Source organism: Cordyceps javanica, chromosome 1 (assembly GCF_051103115.1).
Source record: "Cordyceps javanica chromosome 1, complete sequence".
Taxonomy (NCBI): Eukaryota; Fungi; Ascomycota; class Sordariomycetes; order Hypocreales; family Cordycipitaceae; genus Cordyceps; species Cordyceps javanica.
The window spans coordinates 7,085,474-7,109,189 of NC_139295.1; the positions used below are offsets into that span (position 1 = coordinate 7,085,474).

The 23,716-nt window shown below is 52.9% G+C and overlaps 6 protein-coding genes across 6 annotated transcripts; 1 reads left to right on the forward strand and 5 right to left on the reverse strand.

Moving 5' to 3' along the window:
* Positions 1–518: 518 nt before the first annotated feature.
* On the reverse strand, positions 519–956 carry V2A60_002158 (uncharacterized protein; the record flags this gene model as incomplete). Its single annotated transcript, XM_083253509.1, has 1 exon — positions 519–956. One exon carries the CDS (start codon positions 954–956, stop codon positions 519–521), a length of 438 nt encoding a protein of 145 aa, XP_083109635.1.
* Positions 957–4,628: 3,672 nt separating this feature from the next.
* Positions 4,629–5,824, reverse strand: V2A60_002159 (aminoglycoside phosphotransferase family protein; the record flags this gene model as incomplete). The annotated part of the gene is made up of 2 exons (XM_083253510.1): positions 4,629–5,386; positions 5,446–5,824. 2 exons carry the CDS (start codon positions 5,822–5,824, stop codon positions 4,629–4,631), a joined length of 1,137 nt encoding a protein of 378 aa, XP_083109636.1.
* A 9,290-nt stretch (positions 5,825–15,114) lies between these two features.
* Positions 15,115–16,800, forward strand: V2A60_002160 (uncharacterized protein; the record flags this gene model as incomplete). Its single annotated transcript, XM_083253511.1, has 1 exon — positions 15,115–16,800. One exon carries the CDS (start codon positions 15,115–15,117, stop codon positions 16,798–16,800), a length of 1,686 nt encoding a protein of 561 aa, XP_083109637.1.
* A 930-nt stretch (positions 16,801–17,730) lies between these two features.
* Positions 17,731–19,054, reverse strand: V2A60_002161 (autophagocytosis associated protein; the record flags this gene model as incomplete). Its single annotated transcript, XM_083253512.1, has 3 exons — positions 17,731–17,784; positions 17,853–18,378; positions 18,501–19,054. The coding sequence occupies 3 exons, from the start codon at positions 19,052–19,054 to the stop codon at positions 17,731–17,733; spliced, it is 1,134 nt and encodes a 377-aa protein (XP_083109638.1).
* A 1,039-nt stretch (positions 19,055–20,093) lies between these two features.
* V2A60_002162 (U2-type spliceosomal complex subunit CWC24) lies at positions 20,094–21,134 on the reverse strand (the record flags this gene model as incomplete). The annotated part of the gene is made up of 1 exon (XM_083253513.1): positions 20,094–21,134. The coding sequence occupies one exon, from the start codon at positions 21,132–21,134 to the stop codon at positions 20,094–20,096; it is 1,041 nt and encodes a 346-aa protein (XP_083109639.1).
* Positions 21,135–21,600: 466 nt separating this feature from the next.
* V2A60_002163 (uncharacterized protein) lies at positions 21,601–23,479 on the reverse strand (the record flags this gene model as incomplete). The annotated part of the gene is made up of 5 exons (XM_083253514.1): positions 21,601–21,888; positions 22,048–22,380; positions 22,492–22,752; positions 22,884–23,139; positions 23,274–23,479. 5 exons carry the CDS (start codon positions 23,477–23,479, stop codon positions 21,601–21,603), a joined length of 1,344 nt encoding a protein of 447 aa, XP_083109640.1.
* Between the last annotated feature and the right edge of the window lie 237 nt (positions 23,480–23,716).

The following is a 23,716-nucleotide window of genomic DNA, read 5'->3' on the forward strand; positions in this document are numbered from 1 at the left end:
GGAAACTCTTTATTTTCTTCCCAATCGTTGACTTCTCCCCCTGCAGCCCACTATATGGAGTTTACCAGCCCACCACCAGATACCGAAAGGAAGAAAAAAAAAGACAAGTAAAGAGAAAAATGGCGTAACCGGCTAAGCGTTCCCTCCACAATCGGGGTGTCGTCGCACGGCTCGGGGCGAGACCGAGACCGTCGTCTTTTATTCTCCGACGGTTGTGGCGTCCGTGTCGTTCGTGACATGCAGCTGTCCTCGGGGTCTCAAGAAGAAGAAGAAGAAGAAGACAACCGCCAAGTAGTCTGCATTCTCTAGAGATTGGAGCTGCAAATTTTCGATCGCAAAGGTTTGCAAAAGCGCAGGCTCATTTCCCAGCCGGCTTCTATCGGGCTGCAAGCAATGGTTACTGTTCAAGTTGGTAGTGCACAAGGCCTGTAGCATTGGCTATAGCTAGTTATCTGTACAGCCAAAAGACGTTAGCTCCAATGGCCATGTGGCACGCTTGGACAATGGTGTATGAAAACCTACCTGGCAAAGTCTTGCACAGTGTTTTTCAAGAGGCGGCTGCCGTGAGCACGTAGCCGGTCTCGCGCAAGATAGACGGAGATGCCGCCGATATCGTTCATGATGTAGGCATGGAGCCCGCCGATGGTGCCAATACTCTCATGTTCCGGCACGAATCGAGAACCATAGGCCACTCGAATATTGCGTATCAACTCTAGATCGAAAGCGTCTTCAGGACCCCGAAACTGGACGACTTTTCCAGGTTCGGTAGTGCTGTCGCTGGCTACGACGGTGTAGCTACTAACTCCTTGGAGAGTCGACGCGCAAACGGTTTGGCCGAGAGCCCGTGCGGCCCATGAATCGCACTGGACCCGTGTCACATCAATGTGGTTGTCGAAAAATTCCTTGATTTGAATGATGCAAAGATTTGTTACGAGAGTGTGAATCTCTGAAGCCATCTTCACGTTGGGTGGTTGACCATCGCAGCGGATTGTTGGCGGTGGACCGAATGGAAACCGAAGTGGGCAGCCATGTCTTGGTTGGACAATGATGTCGTATCAGTAAGTACAGGGCCTTGACGTGCGCCAGGTACTCGGCGGTAGGCTTCTTCGGGTGTTCACCAACGTGGGGAAGGCTGTTGTATCTAAAACGACCAAGTAATACACGTGGTTACTGGTTATTCTCTTGGGAGTTCTGCAGAGTTATAGGCTCGTACCGAGTGTTGGCGTCGAGGAGATGGCGCTCTGAAAGTGGGCCACCGAGACCCGCGATGTCCATGGGATGGAAAGAGGCGACTGTAGCGGCCATGGTGAAGAGTTGAATGGAGATTTCTTGTTGAATGGTATTGGTACAAGTTCGGATGTAGCAGAATTCAAGACTTGTAGAGCTGTGGGATTCACATGGAAAATGTCTCGAGGTGACTATGAAGAGCCCTGTTTCTTTGAACGTTATCCGTGTCATTTTCATGTTGTTTCCTGACTTCATCACTTTGATGATGTCTTCAATGTTTTCTTTTAGATTTCCCGTACCCCGTTTTACACTCTGGCTTTCCATCGTTAGCAATCACTCCCCCCTTTTCCTTATCTCTCCTTTCTCTCATTGTTTCAGGTCGAGAAGACAATCATCATTGAGTGACCTCTTGGTGAAAGATCGCTTGCAAGAGACAATACAAATGTACAGTTTCCTTACATATATGTAATATAACAGAACATCGTCATGCGACTTTGTACCCGGGATTGCATTAGATACGGAGGCATTCTGCCAATCCATATACAGACTTTTACTGAACACTGTACAATATACAATAAGAACGAAATAATAAAAGATATGCCTTGATCATAAATCATGATTGATATAATGAAATGTGTCTTGAAGACTGGCATAGCTGTCTTTAATTATCCACAGGGCAGCGGAATACGTACTGTATAACTATACATCGTATAACGATAAGCGACACAGGACGAAAATAAAAGGAGCTTCGTAGATAGGGTCAAAGTCAAAGCATAACGAGGAACTCGAAAGAAGGAAACCAAGGAGAGCAAGGGGAAATATCAAGAGACATAACCGCGAAATGGCAACAACACAGGACAGCATGATGTGAAATATATCATCAACTCTTCAAATTCAGGTAAAACTCGCCTTGAAAGCAATTAAATGCCAATGCCATAGTCCGGAAGGAAGCCAGGGAATTTGGGTGCCAAGGGTCTTTAGGCCGTCCAGGACGACTCCCAGAAAGCAAGAATCCCGCCGTAGGCGTCTTGAAAATACGGCCGATGCCCTTTCTTCCATGCCCGTCCCCCCCTTTTCTTTGTTCAGCGGTCTAATTCCCTATGAATTAGCTTCACAAGTTTGGGTCCGATCGGGGCTGGACTGTTGTCTGCTTGAATGACTCGAGAAAATTAGCCGCATGAGCCCTTTTCTCTTCTCTTTTGTTGTTTTTTCTTTGGGCGCTGGGGAGGGGGGGGGGGGGGGGGGGGGGGGTAATTCGACCGAGACATTTGTATTTCTGCACCTAGCGTTCGAGTAAGGGTCTTTCGCGGCGCGACGGCTGCAGCTTGCAGCTTCTTCTTTTTTTTTTTTTTTTTTTTCTTTTCCAACAAGCATTCCGTTGCTCACCGACGTCCAAAAGTAGAAGTCGTGGGCATGGGCATGGGTTGGTCAGGTTTGTGCGCGTGCCCTCCCAGCCTCCCTGTCGTCCCCGTCGTCTCTTTGGCCAATTGAATGGAGACAAGATTGGGGGAGGGAACGTCGATATTCAGTCCAGGCCACCTTCTAGCATCGCTAGTCTTTTTTACTTTTTGACTTTGTTGTTGTTTTTCTCGAGAAAACGGGCTGCAGCTGAGGGCGCAACGCGGCGCTCATGAATGACCTGCTGAGTCGGGCATCAGAACTCTCTCTCTCTCACTCTCTCTCACAATTGGTAACCTTCTTGCACATCTGATGCAACATTGAAAAGAAGACCCTTGTCTTCTTCGGGCCGAGCTTACCCAAGCAAGCAGGCGGGGGGGGAGAGTGACAGGTCACTGACAAAAAAATGGGAGAAGAACCAAATGAAACCAATGATAATAATAGAAGAGCAAGGAAATCCAGTTCCCAACTTGGGTCTGTTTTCCACCGTAGGATGCTACCCTGGGGTTTCTTTCCACTGTCGTTTCTGGAAAGCCTATCCGTATCGGCTGACCAAGTTATTACTCAGACTGCAGGGTACCTTTTGCCGTAGCGTCGATATCAGAGTCATTTTGGCTCGAGCGTTGTCGTTTATGTACTTGTCTGTATTGTATACTTTGCAACAAGACGAAGACAAGATGAGCACCAAGAATCACCCCATGTACATCATGTCCACCATAACGAGGGGGTGAGAGAACAAGGAGAGGGATGGAGAAATGTTACGTTTCAACGTAGAGGCCGTCGAGGGGTTATGCTTCTCCTGCCCTTCTTGGTGGCCAGGTACATGCCACCGGAAGAGGAGAGATGCCTCGCCAATCCCCTTCTCATAGAGCATCTACTCTCCCAGATAAAATACAGTAGACAGAGACGTGCGACTGTCAGGTGGAATTCGTATGCAGGGACAGTGAAGACGCAGTGTGTATTGGCGGTCGATATTATCTCGATGTGACCCGCTGTCGATGTTGATCGCCCGACGCGAGTAAGCGCTACTCTGCCACTCGGCATCGTGGAGGGGGGTGCGGCATACAATGCTACCTGGGAAAAAGCCAATCGCAGAGTTGTATTTGAAGCAGTCCATATAGGTGCCCAGCTGTCCCAGCATCATTCTGTCGGCGCTATCGCCCATTCATCCAAAAGACGAGTGCATACCAACTGTCAGGCTGCGACCTCAGGGCGCAGACTCGTACCCTACACCATCAGTCGCCATCGTCGCCCTTCCGCTTGCAACCATAGACAAGCAAAAACAATCACAACGTAGGTCGAGATATGGTCGACAGGTACCAAGCACAGTATAAACCCAATAGTTTTGTACACAAGTGTCAAGCAAATATACACGTCCCAGATTATCCGTCCCAAGCAAGCAAATGAGCAGGCAAGCAATTCCCTTGTCTTGTCCCGCATCCAAGCAGCAAGTATTATTCATGATTCCCATAAACAGCAATACACCCGCGAGAAATTTGATACCGCATGGTGTCAATCACCATGCTTGTATTCCTCGTCCTCTCCAGAAGCAACAATAAGCCCGCGACAGGCTTGGCACAACATGATGCCAATTGCCGTGCTTGTATTCCTCCTATTATCCAAAAGCAACCGTACACCACATCCAACTTTACACTACATGGTTCCATGCCATGCTTGTACTTCATCACATCCAACAGCAGCGATGGGTGTCGCCAATGCTCGCCTAACACAGCGCGAATGGCCTTCCTTTTGTTCCATCACTCCCCAGCAGCAAAACGTATTCCACATCAGACTTGAGTAAGCTGCAATGGTAGCTCCCGAGATACGGCCCCGTGAAACTTTCCATCCATAATCGTCATGCCTTTATTATAGTAATAAAGTTGGCATTACTTCCATCGGCATTGAGCACTCATGGACCTCTTCGGTTGGTTTGCCAACCATGGTAGACGAGCTGTATTCGATATACAACTACCTGGCTCTCATCCAAGAACCAATCAAATGGTCTATGGCAGCTGATACTTTCTGACCTCGAGAAAGTCCTTGACTTCTTCGTCATAGACATGAGGTAGAATATACTTGCCATATTCATGCCATCCATTCACCATCTCGGGGCGAGAATAAAACTTGATGTTCTCCCAGTACTCGGGGTAGTAGCCGGCGTCCTCCCAGTCGAGCAGACCAATGACTCGCATGTTTTCGTTGACAATAATGTTGTCAGGAGACAGGTCGCCGTGGCAAAACACGATGCGATGTCGCCGTTGGTTGAGCTTGCGGAGATAATCGCGTCGAATATTGACCGGGGCCGTGGAAATGGTCGATACCAGATACTTATTGAAGTCCTTTTCCGTCTTACACGTTGGACCAAAGTGAGTCTTGGCAAGTCGGCTGTCACGGATATCCAAACCATCACAGCTGCCAATAATGTTGGGAGCGTTGTCCGGTATGGTAAGTCGCACGAGCATATTTCGGACCTGTGTGAAGACGTCGACCCTCTCCTCGTGCGTAAGAGTTACCCATATTTTGGTCAGGGACCGGCCGGCAATGTAGCTCATCTTGATACTGTAAACATCCTCGCCGCCGACAGAGTAGAGTCTTTCGCGGCAAAAGATCTTCGGAACCGGCAAGCCCTGCTGACCAGCGTTGCGGAGGGCAATACTCTCGTTGGAGGTAATGAACTGGCCCTCCTTGTAAACGACCCATCGCGTGCGGTGACAAGCAAGATTTACTTGACGACCAGGGGCTTTGGACAAGAGATAGTTGCCTGGCCATGTTAGGTTTGACACTTCAACGCAACTAGACAGGCCGGCAGTGCTGACTTACTGGAGAACTCGAGCTCCTCATCATTGTCATTATCCATGTTATCCTGCCAAAACTCTTGATAGAGGGCAGCGAATGGCTTGCGCTGAATTTTCTGCGGGCTGCCGACTTTGAAGACGGCTTCGTCAATGCGACGTTGGGGTTCCGAGGGATGGTCGTTGCGCTCATCGCGGCTTGGTGTAGTTTTGCCAAGAAGCTCGATACCGAGTCCATAATCACGGCTACTTGGCAGTGGTGGCCTATGGCGGAGAGTTTCGGGAATCTTGATGTCGTCCATGTCGTCCATGAAAAAGATGCCAAAGTCAAATTCTAAGTCGTCGTCAAGCTGAGGTAAGAGAATGCCATGTATAGTAGGATCCGGAGTCTCGTAGAGATATGTCATGAGCGAGAAGAAGGCGCAGTTGGGCGTAGTAGCATGAGAGCAGTCGAAAGTGGAGGTGATCGGGATCGTCAAAGGCGTGTAGCAGATGGATTGCTTGTCTTACAGTCTAGAGGATCTTGTTGGTGACAAGATTCGGGAGACGGGAAGCTGCAGGTTTATATGGATGATGGCGGGAGCATGTGGTGAGAAGCACCTGCAGAGCGGCTCACGGCGTATGGGTGCGGACTTGGTGTGGGTGACGCAGTGGCTTTTGTCCTTGTCTCGCAGCCGTCACTAGTCCTCCACCCCCAGTCGGTGACTGTGTTGGCGTGGCACAGGCGCGGAATTAATGAAACGGGCAAGGAAGTGAGCGAGAAGAATGAGGAGGTGGAAGAGGAAGAGGAGAGGGAAGGGGTGTGTGAGCTGGGTGTGTGAGCTGGGTGTGAAAAGCTGGTGTAAGCACCTGTTGGTTCGGTAGCCAGAGACCTAGAAAACACCGGGCTGTTTTATGTGTGGATAGCGTCTGTTGAGGGGAGCAGGGATCTCTTCTTTTTTAATTCATCTGCTCTTTTGGTTTCTTTTCCCCGTTTCTCGGCCGCTTATTGAATATGCAGGGATCGATAGTCTGTCGGCCTTGTTTTACGCAGCGTTGCGTTGCATTTGCGCCTGCGTCTGGAGAAGAACGTTTAGTACGAGGGAGGCATAGGAGAATGCAAAGCAAGGCAAGTCGAGAGGGAAGGGTAAGGAGCAAAGAGATCCGAAATCGCAGCTGAAGGAGATGGGGGTGGTGGTGGTGGTGGTGGTGGTGGGTTGCATGGCGCATTTGAGAGTGGTGCGTGGTGAAGATTTGGGAATGGACGAGCAGCGTGGTGCATGGCAGCTTGCAGTCTGGTGAAGATATGCTATCCAGTGTCAGTACGGAGCTCACAAGTGAGTACTTGGGTAGGCAGGCCTGTTCCCCGTTGCGGGTTGCCTGTTTGTTGCGTGCAGATGTGGAGGGGTCGATGGTGTGTGTGGTGTAAATAGTGCCAGAGTGCGCAGCAGGGATGGCGATTGGTGGTGGAGGCGGAAGCCACAAGTGGGATATGTTTCGGAAGTTTGCAGATTGGACAGACCTTGTTCTTTGTGATGGGTGGATAGATGGAGGGATGGATGTGTACTGAGTACTGAATAGGTTGGAATGTCACCCATCTACATCACGGCGGCGGCGGCGGAGGCGGTGCAATCAAACGGGAGTTGATTGTTGTGGCGCCGAGGTCATGGATGGATGGATGGATGGATGGATGGCATGGTATGATATGCAGAGAATCAAGGTACCATGGCAATGAGTGAGTGAGTCGACGAGTACTCAGTAGATGGCAACATTGCATCGGAGGGGGGCCCGTGGAGGGAGCAGGGATAATTGATGATGGCGTGAAAGTGGGCGAGCGTTTTGATGAAGCTGGAGAGAGAGAGAGCATGTGTATTGTGAGGGAGAGGTACTTGAGGTGAGGTGAGGGAGTGCGAGTGCAAAGTGGTGGTGCTACTGGGATGAAGACAGCCAAGGGTACCTGGAGGTAGGTGCTTTTAGGGTGCTTTTAGGGTGCTTTCTGCTGCTGCAAGACTTGTGGAGGCGGTAGCCGGAGCCAAGCAGAAACGAGGTTAGCCCAGCCGAACTGGTGTCAGTTTTCGGCCCAGTTTGGCGGGCGGGAAGACCCGCTCATCCGCTCCAATCCACCGTCGCCCACTGTCGCCCACTAGCGCTGCCATCGTCCAGGGGCCATTCGACCTCTCCTCTGGCCCCCCGCGCCATCCCCAGCGTAGGCCAGTCAGAGCGTTAATGTATTCCCCTCTGCCCCTGTAACACTGCAACATTGTAACAACGCACACACTGGATGGGGGCTGCCAGTTGGCCACCAACTTCAGCTGCCCTCTTTGTCTCTTTGTCTCTTTGTATGTTGTCTCTCCATCTCTCTGCCTGTCTGCCTGTCTGCCTGTCTCTCTAAGTAGCATCCTCACCACGGCCGGCTTCCCTTGTAACATGGTCCCTACTTACGTACCTATTGGTGAGTAATTAGTCTTGCTAAAGACGCTCCTCATAACCACTTCACCCTAAAAATATGGCTCAAATCCCCTACAAATCCTCCAAGCCCGCCCCCTACAGGCCCTCTATATGTAGGCCCTGCCAGTGGCCTGGGCAGGTACCCACCCAACCGTCTGCGGGTCACCCAGAAGGGAAGCTGGGAGGCTTCAATTTGCCCTTTTGCTCTGTCCTCTTCATTCTCGTCCTCTCGCACCCCGACTACCAACGCCCTGCCTCCGTGCCGTCCTGCATTCCATCTCTCCTCTCACATCCATCTCCTCATCCCTTCTCCCCATCTCTCTCCCTTCCCCCCTGCCTCGCCACGTCGCCAGCCGCACAGCTCTCAACGAGGCTTCCTTGATATCCATGCGGCGTCTATCCTCCTCCTCTTCGCCCTCCTTCTCCAGCCTCTCGCAACGGCCAGTGGCCTTGCCCGATGCATCATCCATTCCATCCATCCTCACATGGAAGCGAAAACGAAGACACCAGCATCACGCCACAATGATCATGCCACAAAAACCCCCGGCTTATCCCCCGTCATTTTTCAACCGTACAAGACGGGGTTCCACGACCCCTCTCTCGCGCATTTCCACTCTCGTTGATCCAGAGCCTTGCAGCACACCCCCCATTCTCTGATCGAAGGACTTGACTTCCATTGCAGCCAAGCCACGCCCACTCTCCCGGGATGATCCTCTCCCAACCAGGACCGACATTGGCCTTGCCTTCTTCCTCGACTCGACTGACCATGTCAAGCCACCGAAGCATCGCCATGCACGCCCTAGCTTGGGGCTCGTGACAAGTCATTCTTCTTTGACGGCCAGCCAGGTATCAGTATTGACGAGCGCTTCCCCGTAAATTGGGATTGGGGGGGAGGGGGGGTGAGAGATGAATGCATGCAGTCCTTGCTTGCGCAGACGTGACGGTGGCCAACGTTTTACTCAGTAACTACTCAGTAGGTACGGAGTACGGATACTCTGTAAGTGCTTCGCATATCCGCTTGCGTTTCCGGTTTCCCGGTCTCACGTCGCACGGTAGCGTCTGTTGGTTTCCCGTCTTGCCCTGGCCCTGCTTTGCTGGCCTACCTGGGCAACTGGGCTATTTCCACACGCTCAGCTGCACTTACTCACGCCGACCAGGGTCTTCAACTGATCAATGAGACAACGCCAAGTGTGCCCGGGCGCTCCCACCGGCGTCATTCCGCACATGCAGGCGGAGCCTTTTTGTGTCACTGTGATGCTGAGCTTGCTGCTGCTACTGCTACTCCTGCTGCTGCTCATCTTCTACGCATGCTTCTTAGCAGGCTTCCTACGTTGTCTTTACCAGATATTCGGGCATATCCGTACTTGTCTCGGCTTCTCACCACCTTCGTCATCGTGCGCCCGCACCAACCTTGGCTCCTCAAAAGGCATGTGGCAGTCAGGCAGTCTAGGTTGTTTGGTGATGCACACAACTCGACTCGGGCATCACCCGGGCCACTGACACCCTCAATACTATCAGGCACGGGTCTTGTGCTGCCCATCTGCCGTGACTTGGAAGCAGACCGGTCAGCACACCTGCAAGGTGCCCGTGGCAGCACTCACTGCACCGAGTCCCTCCCCCCCTTCCCAAACAGATGTTGTGTAACCAAGCCACTCTCGTTTATTCGAGGCGTCGTATGACCAACCCGACAAGACGGTGGGAGACGGTGTGCACGAATATGACGATAGGAGAGGAGGGAGAGAGAATGCGACAGCTCGCATTCATCTACGGAGTACAGAGTTCTGAGTATACACCCATCCAACTTTTCATCCCCCGGCATAAGCCAAGCCGTATGTTTTTGTTATTGCTCGGGACTTTTTTTGCCTGCATGAACTACACCCCCATATCGTAATTTTAGTATATTGCATCGCAGCGGTCTACAGGAAGGATCTCAACAGGCTCCGCCACCAAAGAATAGAAAAAGCCGTTGTCCTGCGGTGACCAGGGGGTAAAAGGACCAGGGAAAGAACAGGGGCTTGCTGGCAGTGTCCGGACGAGTGCTCCGCCAACCAGTAGCGCACGGCGAGTATTCGTATGGGTAGCAAAGCGATACTACCAGGAGAGTATCCGTAATAGCAAGTCGATTCTCTCTCAGCCAGCGCACACCACCCCTTAGTAAAGGTGGCGCATCTGACTAGAATGTGCCAAGTCGGGGCGGGCGCAATATTGTGACGAACCAGTTGCCAGTTGGAGAGGGCAGCGTGGCATCGTGACGGGACAGGCCCCGAGCAACAGGGACCACCACCATCCTCGTGTCTCTCGTGTCTCTCGCGGATGCTCTCGGCGCAGCAGCAGCTCCGAGCCAATGTTTGCGGCATCATCGTTCGAGGCCAATGGGGTCTCTCAAGGTCTAGAGGGCGACGCGGCGGCAGGCCAACTCGAAACCATTGAACCTTGAAGAAGCCAGGCAGGGCTGGCCAACTTGGCTGGCTGACCGGTTGGCTAGCTGGCTTGGCTTGGCTTCTAGTCTGATCCGTTGGGAGGACGGGACAGATCCGTCAATGCCGTCACCCACTCCGCAGACCGTTAGTTGCTGGAGTCTGTGCGGGAGGCTTGGCTGACAAGGGTCCCTCCCCCCCAACCAACCATGCCTGGTCGTTTTGCATCCTTACCGGAAGGGCAGGTTGCACGGCTTACAGATTACATTGCTTGCATTCTCTCACATTTGCTTGCGGCTGCATGGACGGGGAATGCCACCATGGGAGGGAGATGCAAGGGCTGGTGCGGTGTCGCGTCCGTGGTTTCATTACGGAGTAGATGCCCTCCTTTCAAAGTACGGATAACTGTCAAGTACTCCGTATAGTCAATGGGATGGACCCCTCGCTCGTCTGTTTTTTTTTTTTTTAGCCCCGGGGCCGGTTTGATGTTGCTGTCCTTGTTGCCGCCTTGGTTGCATTCGACCTGACACATTTTCTTTTCTTGTGCATAGACCACTGCGAGACATGCTCATTGCCTTATTTGGTGTAAGCGATCCCTGCATGTGGTTTGCATCTCGGTACATGGGCGGACGAGTGCTTCGATTGTCTCTTGTCCGCGGCTTGTCGCAATTTCTTTTTTCTTGTTCAATCTTTTCTTTTCTTCTTTTTCTCTATTGCTCTCCCTCTTTTCACTTTCGGCTGTCGGGCGTGTTGGGGTTTTGGTAATGTGAAAAGAAAAGTATGAAACGTTTTTTTTCTTCCTTCTTTGGACTAGGAAAAGAAATTTGGCAATCTGTGTTGATTAACCTGACGAAACCTAACCCACCTCGAGAGAAGGAAAAAAAAAACGTCTATCGAAAGGTTTCTACTTAGTCGCTCTTGTCTTTGACGGGACAGACGGAGTACAGCAGCCGGAAAAAGCTCCGGGCTGCATAGAGATCAAAGCGTAGTAGACCAGGGGGGAAGCTGGAGTGGAGGCTTGGAATTGTCGGCAATCGGGCAATTAGCATCCTCGGCCGATTTCAGAAATACGAGTCCGAGGACAGGGGCACGACAAAATGTCAAAGAAGTCTAAGAAGGAAGGGGGAGGGGGCTGTTCTTTGTTCTTGGTTCTTTTTTGTTAAAGAAAAAAGGGGGGAGCAGAATTTCCGAGGCGTAGTTGTGCTATGCGTGTTGATAATTTGCCACGATCAAATTATGTACTTTTTTCGACCCCTTTCTCTTCTTTTTTTTCCTTTTTTTTCTTTTCTTTTCTTTTCTGATCTTTTTCTTTAAGAAAAATATCAGAAAATCTGAAAAAGACCAGATTCATATACAGCGTTGGAATCTTGCAGGTTCTTTTGGTCTATCCGCATATTGAGAGGCGCCAAGTTTGCCGAGTAGAGAGAACTTGCTAAGAAAGAGGAAGAATCCGAAGAGAAAAATGAAAGAAAGAAACGTGTGTGGCGGCCTCATCTAAAGTGCCATGCGTTGAGGAATCATCTTGAACGCGTTGCCTGTTTTTTTTTCTTCTTTAATCTATATTGTCTTCCTTTTCTTTTCTTTTTTTAAGAGAAAAGATACCTAGCTCCTCTAATTTTTTTCGATACAGACGCCATCTGGTATGTGTGACAAGGCTGCATGCAGTCAATCGCTCAGAGCAAGCTGAAAGGGCCAGAGACAACATTTGGGCGCAAAAGGGTTGATGATTTTCCTCGGGGGAGGGGGGGTGTGGTTTCACCATCAGGCGCACACGCAGGAATGGAGCCCGATGGGAGAAAAGGGCGATTGAATTGCTTTTTTTTCATGTCTTGATTCTCTTATTTTTGAGGATGAAACGAAATCTTTGTTTGCCTCTTTTTTTTTCTTTTTTTTCTCTTTTTTTTTTGCTCCATCAACATAGAGGTGGCGGCCTTTGTCTTGGTAGAGGAGATTAGTTTTCAAAGTAATCTAGGAAACAAATACGAGAAAACGTGGGGAAAATAGAATTTGTTCGTCCTGTTTTTTTTTTCTTTTTTTCTTCTTTCCCCTTGTCAACCAACTTCTACAAACTTTCCACCGCCAATGAGAGTTCCCTTGGCTACCGAGTTACTCGTTCCTACTTCGACTGCAGGCAAGCAATGCACGTCGCAACTAGTTTGGAAGTGCGCGCGCGAGCAAGTTTCAGCCTGGTACCGTTTTAGAGTTTATTATGCTTTTTGCGGCTTCCGGCTTTGCTGCTTGGCATGTGAAGGATGGCAAGGTAGTAGTGCTGGGTCGCCGACATCCGAAGCCATATCGTCGATAAAGTGCACAGGTTGCATCAGTGTGCTGGAAAACAACCACTTGCGCAGTTCTAATAATAATAATCATAATCATAACAACAAGTCAAGATGCATGGTACAGAAAGCCGCTCCCCCCCCCCCCCCCCTCTCTCTCTCGCACCCACCAAAGCACGGGAGACACGGGGCTCGCGAGGGTAGCATCCCGTGGATATCCTCACGAGAGAGAAGCATGCCCATCATACACCGCTGTTGCTGCTATTATTGAGACGGCCCCTTCTCCCTAATTATGGTGGGGGGAAGGGAGGGAAGGGGGCGGCTATACACCCCTTGAACTTGAGCTGAATACCGCCTTGTCTGGCAGGGTGATGTGAGCAATTCGTTTTCGTCGCGATATGATGACGCCGTCCAGTGTCCGGTGCCTCGTGTCAGGGTTCACAACAAAGTCGTGGGATCACGATGACTGTTTGCAGCTCGGAGGGTGCTCCGGCGGATGCGGCGGTGCGCATTGGCTGTCATGACAAAGGAACTAGAACGAGGCGAGACAAAAACGCCGTGGCTTTTTTTTTTTTTTTTGGTCTTTCTTCTGTGTATCCGTAATTGGGTGTACCTAGCGGTATGATTCCATGTCTTTCATGATACCTACCTAAGTACTCCGTACCGGTCAGCAGTCTCCCTTTGCTTTTTCCACGCAGTGTAGATTGCGGATACCTGGTAACAACAGCGGGCCGAGGCCGCGTCGATTAAGTAGCCCACACGGCACTAGAGGGGGATCCTTGCAGACATGTGGTGGTAGTTGTGGTGATGGTGGTGTTGATGGTGGTCAAGGTCATGATAACCTGTCACGTTGCGCAAGTTTTCTTGTCATTCGGGGCAGGACACGGGCATTGTAGAACAGACTCACAACAGTTTTCTCTGGCGTTCAATCTAGTTCATACAAGACTTTCTACATGCGAAGAGACGGAACTTTTGTTTTCTGCGTACGAAATACAGGGAGACACCAGATACTCTGTCCTTGCCTACATGATTGCTTATACTTGCTTATATCTAATAACGTAGCCGTCACGGGGTACTTGGCTGCTTGATACTGCGAAGTCCGCCAGGGGACCGTCTCCACCCCCAGTGCGTCGACCACTAATGTTGCGGCAATTACTTAGGTACAGTTGCCCAGTTCACAAGTTCTGATGAGCAAAAATGTAAAAAGTACACAGGTAAGTATTGAGTACACCTAGCTCACCCACAGTACCCTACATTGTCAAAAACAATAGCCAAAAGCCGAAATGGCCAGGTTTTTGAATTAGAAAATGAAGAATATAAAAGGGCAGCAATTAAAGCCACTACAGACCGCCGGCTTTCAGCGCTGCTTGCTCCAAGTACCTAGGTACCTAGGTACCTAGGTATACTTAGGCACTCGCACCGCGCTTTCTTGGTAGGTGCCTGTAGGTACGCAGCCAGGTACCTTGGTCCGTAGAAATAGTACTCCAGGCACAGTGGGCCTCAAAGTTCTGCTCAGCAAATCACCCTCCAACCACCACACAAGTCTGCTCAAAAATACCTCTTGCTACTATGCGGTGGCTGTTCCTGGGCCGTCCCCTGTCTGTCCCTCGGCTGTCCCTCGACCCTGTCCTCTCCATCCCTGGTCGTCTCCATCTCGCGTGCCTCTCCTCCTCATCCTCCACCACCTCTTCCACCACTCGTTTGCTACCTACCTTACTTGGGACCACCTGCGAGATTGATTCCCTTTGTTGCCTCTGTTCGTTTCTCTTGTTGCAAACAACATACCGACTACATCATCACCAATCGTCTCGCCCTGCCACTGCCTATCGCGCCACTCATTTCCGTCACACACAAACTCACTCACTGAGTACTTAGTGGCCTCCTTGTTGCTTGCTCTCTCTCTCTTTCCCCCCCATTTCTACCTCTCTCTACTTGTCTTGTACCTCTCGCAAGCTATCCCATCAACCATCAACGCCTTCTTTCTGTCTCGGTCTAAATCGACAACCCGTGTCTCCCCTGTTACATTCCATCCTGGCCGCTCGACGCAATAGCCAACGCAAGCCACCGACCATCCACACATCCCATCCTTGCAGTCAACAACACGCCAACACGCAGGCCCATACATCCATCTCCGCCGCCGCCGCCGCCTACCACCCACCCACCACCCCAGCACGCCGCGCGCGCGCAGACGACATCGTCCTTGACCCTCCTGCCTCCCCGCCTTTCTTCTCCTTTCAGCCTGGACCCTGCCGTTGCCGCATTCCCTCTCACTCACTGTCCACCATTTTATTACTCAACAACCCTGCCAGTGCCTGCCTACAGTTGCTGAGTACAGTACAGAGTACGCGGCCCGACGACCCTGCACGCTTGCTGCAACCCAACCCCCGCCCCCCATTCCACCTCTCTCTTTTTTCCTTGTTCTCGTGTCACCGTGATTGAAGAATTAGGTGCAGCACCCGGTCAGGCATCTTGCACGGAAACGAACTCTCACTCCCTCTTGGATAGCCAAGCACGAATCACGCTGTTCTTTGGTCGCGCCATGATAGCCGTACACCCGTACCGCCGCCCCCCAGCACAATGACGAGGCAGCCTATCAATACCGATGCCTTCCTCCCCTCGGGAGCTCTCGACGACGACGCCCTACTCCAACCCTCCTCACCTACTTCCGCCAGTAAAGCCAACCCCTCCGCCACCTACGACTTGCAACCAATATGCGACTACCACACACGCAACTCGCACGCTGCTGCCGCCCCCCGCTTCGCTCCCTCCGCGCCACACTTCAACTATGCGTCTTCCCACATGCCCCTCGCCGAATCCCTCGATTCCTCTATCCGTCGTGATAGCAGCCTCTCGCCCACCAATATTGGCCTCGCCAGGGCCCCCAGGCCCCCGATGCTGCCGTCGCCCCCTGCCGGCAGCCTGCGCCGCGATACTGTCTCTCCCAGTTTGGCCGTGGCCGCGTCGCTCTCCCGCTCTGCCTCTGCGGATGCCGCCGCGCCGCAGCAGACGTCGCTCCACCTTGTGCAACGTCTTGCTCAGCAGAACTCGCTCATTCGCGACGCTTGGGAGGCCGAACGCAGATACCTCGAGGCCAATCGCAAACGCGCCGAAGAGGTCTACCAGGAAGAGCGCACAATCATGGACGGCATGCGTGATTCCTGGTTCGCCGAGAAGGCCGCCTTGCAACGCGAGCTGCATACCCTGCACGACCGTCTTCACCATCTCGAACGCGAAAATACCCGGCTCAAATCGTTGACCTCACCGTGCAGTCAACGGAGTGGCTTGGTATCGCCTGCCCCCGGAGCCAAGCTACATGCCGACTCGCTGCCACCGGGTCTGCAGGGCGCCTCGCAGCGGCCGCACTTTCTCAGCAGCAACGGATCCCGCACCTCTCCGACGGCCAACCCTGAGCAGCCCGTGCCCGTGCCTCTCGATCCCCGCACCCAGCCTGAAACGTCGTCGTCTCGCGATTTTCTTGCCTCTCGCAAGAAGCCAAGTGACGTGCCGATACCTCTCATCGACGTCCACGAGATCGACCCCAAGTTAGATGGCATCTTCATCAAGGCCAACGCCGTCCGCGACACCTTTACTCAGTCTTCTGTCAAGTCATCGCCCGCGACGTCGCCACCCACGGACCAGAGCTCTTTGGAGCGCGAGGGGGCACCCTACCGGCGATCTTCCTCCAAAGCCCAGACGATGCAAGCACTCGCAGCCGGTGAGATGCGTCGCAGAACGATGCATGCCGGTCACACGCCCAACCACTCGCTCTCTCTTTTCCCCACCATGACGACACTGGATGGGACCATGACGGCCGGCCAAAGCGAGGCGACAACACCCACGGCGGTGAACGGGGTAATCAAAGAAGACGGGCAAGGGTCAGAGGCAGCCGCCCCAGTGCCAGAGACAAGGCCTGCCGAGCTCGTGCCAGAGGTGGAGACGCTGAAAGATATCATAACTGACGATCAAGAGCCTCACTTTGAGCCTCAGGACGACGCTCCTCTCAAGGGCCCTCTGATGGTCAAGAACATTCCCGCGCAGGACGAGATCTTCTGGGCCCGCGTCAACCAGAAGCTTGAGGGCATCAGTCACAGCGAAGAAGAGGCTCTGCCTACCGTCATCAAGTCGCAGCTAGCCGAAGTCGAGAAGCCAACGGCAGACGACGCCGCTCCCGAGACACTCGAGGCTTCCAAGCCGGTAGAGGTAGATGTTCCTCTCAAGATTCGCACCACAACCAACTTTGGCGCTCCCTTTGGCGTGGCATAGCGTGCTCGCCAATCGGCTACACGAGACAAGACTTGGCCACTTTGACGCTTTCCAAAGGGCGCCCACCGCCCATCCCTACAGCCATTGACATTTTCATCTTGTGCTGTTGGATTGAACACTACCTCACGTCTATACGATGTTTTCCTTTGTCAACCTTGACGGCATGCTCCTCGCCCCAATCAAGGACCTGAAACACTGTTAATATACCCCCTAGCACTTTTTTTTCTCACACATAACCATATACACCATGTCTTTGTTTATTAGAATGGCGAATACATCACTGGGAACACTTGAGCGAGCCTTCACTTTATCACATAGATACACTGTTTCCTTTGCATTCTGTTTTCTTGTCCTCTTTCCTTTTTAGACAAGGATGGAATGGAGAGATGTATATACAGCATGTTGTTTCTCGTTTGTTTGCATAAACTCTGCTGAACTATGAAGTGCTTGTCTTTACACATCCTTTTTTTTTTTTGCTCTTATGGGGTGTCATGGGCGTACTTAGACTAGACCAATCTTATATTGCTTTATTTTTTTTCTTTGCTTCTTCTTCTTCCTCTTCCTCATTAGCTCGGTAAAAGTAGCCATCCTACTTATACGTTGTAGTTGTCAGACATGGTCGTACAGCGTGCACATGTGCCGATCTATTATTCTGTTGTCGACTATCCTGCTTCTTGAAGAGAAATATGAACAGGTGGGGAAAAAGAAAGAAAAGCAAAAAGAAAAAAGAAAAAAGAGCAATCCCCAAAACAGAAGAAAAAGAACTCCGGGAAAAGCAGCACAAAAGAAGAGTGTTGTGATTTTTGTTTGGTTCCGCGTCTGTAATATCAAAACTGAGTCCTTTAAAAAAAAAGAGAGAAAAGGAGTCAAGAACAAGAATCCTCTCATAACGTCGTTTGAATCTCATATCTTTGGTAGTCTATGCCATCTTTATACGCCCATGGTGAAGTCGTGCTCGATGCCTGGTGTGACACTGGCCATGAACTGTTCGCCGTTAGCTTACCGCCTCCATGCCGACGCGGCAAGAAGAAGAAAAGAGCAAGAAGGCCTACCTTGAGGAAAACGACCAGGTACTGGTCCACGCGAATCGCCACCTCATTCTCGTCCACCGCCTCCGTCTCCTGCACCTCCTCCCACTCGTCCTTGTCGGCCGCCGCCTCCTGCGCGCCCTTGACATCGAGCTTGCCGAGCTCGTCCTCCAGACCCTCCACGCCGCCGTGTGCACCCCCCGAAGCCGACGCCGACGCTACCGTCGTCGTCGTTTGGTCGTGGCCCCTGGCCGCGGCCGCGGCGCGCATCTTGTCCCTGCGGATGCGCAGCGCGGCGTCAGCGCGGTCCAGCAGTGTCTTCATGACGGACGCGTGCTTGCACGGGTGCACCGACACCATCTTGATGTTGTTGGCGAAGAAGGGAAAGTCCTCGAGCGTGACCGTCTTGTCCTTGTAGTCGCCGACAATGTCGTCCATCATGTCGTGGGGCGGCAGCGGCTGCCCGTTGGTCTGGTAGCCGGAGAGGTAGAGCCGCGGCGTGCGGTAGTAGGGCGTGTACATGATGTAGAGGTTATATGTGCGTCGTCCGCTGCAAAGAAGAAGAAGAAGAAGAAAGTCGACGTCGGTTAGTAAATTTCAGATCGCAAGAGTTTTAAAAGGGCTGGGCTTTGGGTATCAATAGTAGTAGAAGGGGTAAGACTGTTATCGTACCTTTTTTGCGCACCGGCACCTGCGTCGCGGATGATAGCCTCGTCGTCATCCTCGTCCTCCATGTCGGGAATGTCATCCTCGTCCTCGTCCTCGTCCGCGACGCCCACGTTGCCCGCGTCGTCCACGGTGCGCACGTCCTTGGCCTTGAGCGGCTGCGAGCTGGCCAGACCGCCGGTGCGCAACCATCCTTCCTCATCGTCATCGGCACCGCCACCGCCGCCGCCGCCGCTACCGCTACCGCCGGTCTTGTGCAGGCCGTCGTGGACGACCGACTCCTCATGGCCCGCGTCACCGGCAAAGTCGTCGTTGAGGCGACGGTCGCACGGCACGTTGCGGGTGACGAGGTACTGCTTGCCCGCGGGCAGGTAGGCTACGCGGCGGGACTCGTCGTCGGCGTCGCCCCAGGCCCACGTCGGGAACTTGTAGACCAGGTAGTCGCCGGCAGCGACAAACTCCTCGGGTGTGATTTGCCCGGTCTGGCGGAACGTCGATGTGTGCGAGACCGGCGTGTAGCGGTCACGCAGGGTGTTGACTGTCGAGTAGATGTAGTTCATGGCGGTTGGTTGGAGGTAAGGCCTCTTGCTGTGATGTTGCTTTGGTTTGTATTCTATTCGTGGTTCTATATTCAGATGGGTTTGGAGGTTATCGGTTCGGGCTTATTCGATGGTGGGTGGCTTGGGGTTTCGTTGGGATGCAGGGTCCTCCCGGCAGGGCTTCAGGGTAACTCGGTTAAAGAGGTTTAATAAAAAAAAAAAGGTGGAAGAAAAAGTGTCGAGCCAACGTCGGATGACAGTGTCGGAATGACCCAGAGGTGAATGCTGCTTATGACGATGGTTATGGTTGAGGCTCGTCACATGGTGGGGGAGGTGGAGAGGTCAAGCGCCGTCTACAGGTGGCGGGTACGCGATGGCGGGGTTTCTGCCTGGTGATTGGGCGAAGCGTCCAAGAGCAGCCATACAAGAGTGCTGCCTCGAGCACGACAAGTCGCTAGGCAGACACAGCATGGGAAGGGTAATATCATCATGGGCGTTAGTTGATGAAAGACTTTCGGCGCCAATATTGTGACTGAAGATGAGGCTCTCTAATGTCTGTATAGGTGCAACCAGACTTCCGCGCCCGAATCCTGGAGGACGGTGATGCTGGGTTCCAATTCTTATCATTTACGCTTTTAAACTAATCGACATTAGACTGATTCGCAATGCAGCTACGTCATTCTGAATACGAATACTCAAAGACGTCTTTGTCCTCTGCATTACACAAATGATCGCCCTGCACAAACCTCGAGCGATGGCGACAAGGAAGTGATCAAGTACGATCGACTAGAAAATGAACAGGTACGATGTCGCTTTATTGAAAGGTCGGCCACAAAGTAGCTCCTTGAACTTGGTGGAGCACACATTTGCTTTGATGTGAGCAACGAGGAGGAATGCGAATTTGTTTGTGGTGGTCCACCGGTGGTATTATGACCAGAAATAAATGCAATTTGGGTATTCCACGCTTCTAAATGCTCAACCTCCTCAACTCCCCGTGCCCATGCTAAAAACTTTTGTATTGTACATGAAAGACCGTCGCGTTCATCTGCCGCTGGCGCTTCTACGCCTTGCCCTCCGCGGCGGCCTCCTCGGCCTCCTCGGCCAGCCTCTTCTTCTCCGCCCGATCCCTCTTCTTCTCCAGCAGCTTCTTGAGCCGCTTGGCCGAGTTGAAGACGCCGTTGGTGCCGACGGCGCACGCCGCGCACGTGGGGTCCTTGCGGTACCGCTTGAGCGCGCAGGGCTCGCAAAAGTAGTGCCCGCAGCGCGTGACGACGGGCTCGCGGTAGTCGCCCTCGCATATGATGCACTTGAAGGGTATCTTTTCCAGCATCGCCTCCTCCTCGGCCTCCTCGGTCGTCGTCGTCAGGGACCGCCCGCCCGCCTGTTCGCGGTTCGCGTTGGCCACGACGGTGCCGCCGAGGTGCGTCTTGCCCTTGGAGGAGATGTCCCAGTCCTTGTCCAGCTGCCAGCCCTGCTTGACGTCCTCGCGCGAGTGCAGGTACTTGCAGTTGTCGCCGAAGCCGCAGAAGCCCGTCTTCTTGTAGTCCTTGCAGACGTCGGGGGCAAAGTCCATGACGGTCACGGTGCGGATGTTGGTGGCCGCCTTGATGGGCCCGACGGAGCGCTGCGGCGCGTCCGGGTTCCTGGCGATGAAGGAGGTCTGGTTCGCCAGGCCCTTGTACGTGCCGTCGGGCGCCGCCGCTGCACTGCCGGCGCCGCCTCGCGAGGAAGCCGCCGAACCGAGGAGATTCTTGGCCGACAGCGCGTCGGCGGCGTGCTCGTCGTACCAGTTGGTCTGCTTGGTGGCGTCGTTGGCCGACGTGATGGGGACGCTGCGGTCGGCCGTGTACGCCGAGGCGGTGAGTTCCTTTCCGCCGGCGGCGGCCGCGCCGGCTGCTTTGGAGGACGCTGTGATGACGGCCGTCTTCTTGCGGCGCTTGACGCGCTGGCCCGACTCGTCCTCGGACGACGAGTAGTCGCTGTCGCTGTCGCTGGCGGCCGGTGGCGGCGTCGCGGGCCGCTTGCGGATGTTGGCCTTGCCCTTGGCGCCGCGCTTCTTGAACAGGGCGACCGGAGCGGCGGCCACAGCTTCGGAATCCATGGGGGCGTGTTGTGCGAGCAAACCCCGGGGGTATGTGTGGTGCAATTCGTGGTTGGCGATGGATGGTGACGATGAGGAAGTTGTTCGAGGGACGAAATACTAGGCCGAGTTGTTACAGGCTGGCTTGGGGGTGGCTTCCAGTGGGTTCTGGCGCTAAAAAAAATCGCTAATCGCGCTATATAGCACATAAGTTGGTAGCACATAGCAAAACAGCAAGCTGAGAGCCTTGGATTTATCAGCAACGTAAAATAAAGTATGATTACCTCTTCGATATCTGTGGGTCTTGTAAAAAAAAATTAGAAAAAAATTAATTCCTGATTCTCATCTTTGCCCTGGTTTCTCGTTTTTCTATTTATCAGCAGTGGCGCAGGGCCGTCCTGTCAACATGAACATGGGTGGCGAACTTGGTTACAATGCTTGGTAATCTGCCTGTCTCGCCATCAACATACTGATATCCATCGTTAGGCTAATACAGGTATCGAAACTGTGGCATTTCCTTATCCGTCAGGTCCATTTCGTTGAAATCTTCATCGTTTAGACTATAGATGGCTGCCGCGTCGCCCGGCATTGAGGACTGTTCTGCATCGCGGCGTCTATTTTCTCGTATGAGATGAACCCGCAGGAGAAGACTAGCCGCGACGGCAACGGCAAGGCAGATGATCAGGGAAAGGAATCCAGAAGGGTATCCCGGTGCCTCTGACGCAAACCACAGCTGGGGACCGATGATGCTACCGGCGCCAAAAGCCATGAAGATCTGTCAAAAGCGAGTAAGAAACTAGCTGGCAAAGAGTGCTTTTCCTTTCTTTTCTTCTTTTTTTTTTGCTCTCCGGCGTCCAGAGAACAACGGTGGAATTAAAAAGATAGGAGATGGGACAAGGAATAGCTCCGGGAAACTTTTTTTTGTTCAACGTACCACGGCATTTGTCGTCGTCTTCTTGGTGAAACCGGCCGTGTTGCCCGAGACCATGGCTATAAAGACCGGAAAATATGCGGCATAGCTGGAGTGAATCAGTACGCCGGCGTACCGTCCCCATCGCATGCTGGGCGGGAGCTGCCGGATCAGCAGTCCTCCCAAGACTCCCATGAGAAAACACGCCGTCATACAGTAGGTGCGAATGTTGGGGACGCGCGAATTGATCCACGTCACGAGAATGATGAAGCAGAGCTGCCAGAGGTACTCGCCGGAATAGAGTAGTAGGGTGTTGAGTTCCGTGAAGCCGAAGCCTTTGATGGCAATCGATGTAAACTAGTAGTTCTCTCCGACTTCAGCAATGTTTTTCTTTTTCTTTTCTTCTTTTTGTCCTCTCTCTGGTTTAAATTCTTTCATGAGATTAAACTTCAAGGAGTAGTGACTTACATTGCTTCCCGCATTCCCCAGGCTCGAGCCAAACAGCAAAACGGCAAGAAGCCAGGTCTTGGTATCGAGAAACGTCTCGCGTACCTGATACCATTTGTACTCGTCGTTTCGGATGCCCGTCATGTTGTCCCCGACGCGCGCCAGGGCCAGCTCTCGCTCCCGCTCGGACAGGAACCGCGCCCGGGCAGGGACGTCGGGCAACATGACCAAGACGACAACAGCGAACAGAATCGTCATGGCTCCGAATATTAGAAAGAGCGCCTGTTTCGTTTGAATCGAAGAGGAGAAGGAGAGATGCAACGCATTAGTTGTCGGGGACGGCGTATTTTAAGAAAAAAAATTGTAAAAAGGGGAGGAGAAGCTTCATGCGCGGATCACACGTTCACACACACCTTCCAGGGGGCCACGGCGTGAATGTGGCCGATGCCGTAGGCCGCGATGCCGCCAAAGATGCCCGCGACCGAGTTGCCCGCGAACCAGGCGGCGTGCCGCAGCGGCTGCTCGGAGCGCCGGTACCACATGGCCACGATGATGGTGAGGCCGGAGCTGAGCGGCGCCTCGAAGACGCCGAGGAAGAAGCGCACGGTGAGCAGGCCGGCGGCGTTGTGCGGGAGGGCCATCATCATCAAGGCACCTCCCCAAAGGAATCTAGCCCACAAGAGGAAAACAGTTTTGCTTAGCATTTTACATTTTGGGTTTTTTTTTTTTTTGGGCCGTATCCTGCGCTCTGGTTTTACGAGAAACAGTCTCGTCAAGAGCCTGTTTTGTTGCTTTTGACTTACATGGACACGGCCAGCAACTTGGCGACGGGCATCCGCACCATGATCCAGGCCACCGGGTACGACGCGACAACGTAGCCACAGTAGTAGATTGCCGACGCCCACGAGTAGTCGCCGCCGGAGAGGCGCAGGTCGGGCTGGATGCCGAGGATGGCGGCGTTGCTGAGGGCCGACTTGTCCAGGAACTGGAACATGTAGGAGGCGGCCATTACGGGCAACAAGCTATCGTATATGTTTTTTATCAATAGTGAGCCCCCCACGCCTCTGTAAGTTGGATGTTTCCTCACTATAAATCAATCTTGCGCAGCAACGGCTTCATTGGGTCGTCGCCGAGCGCCGTCCCGGGCCGCTCACCGTGGGCCATCTGGTCTCGTTCCTTGGCCGTCATTTCCAAAGGCAAGGCTTCTGACTTGGAGTCACAAAGTACAAAATAATCAGAAAGATTT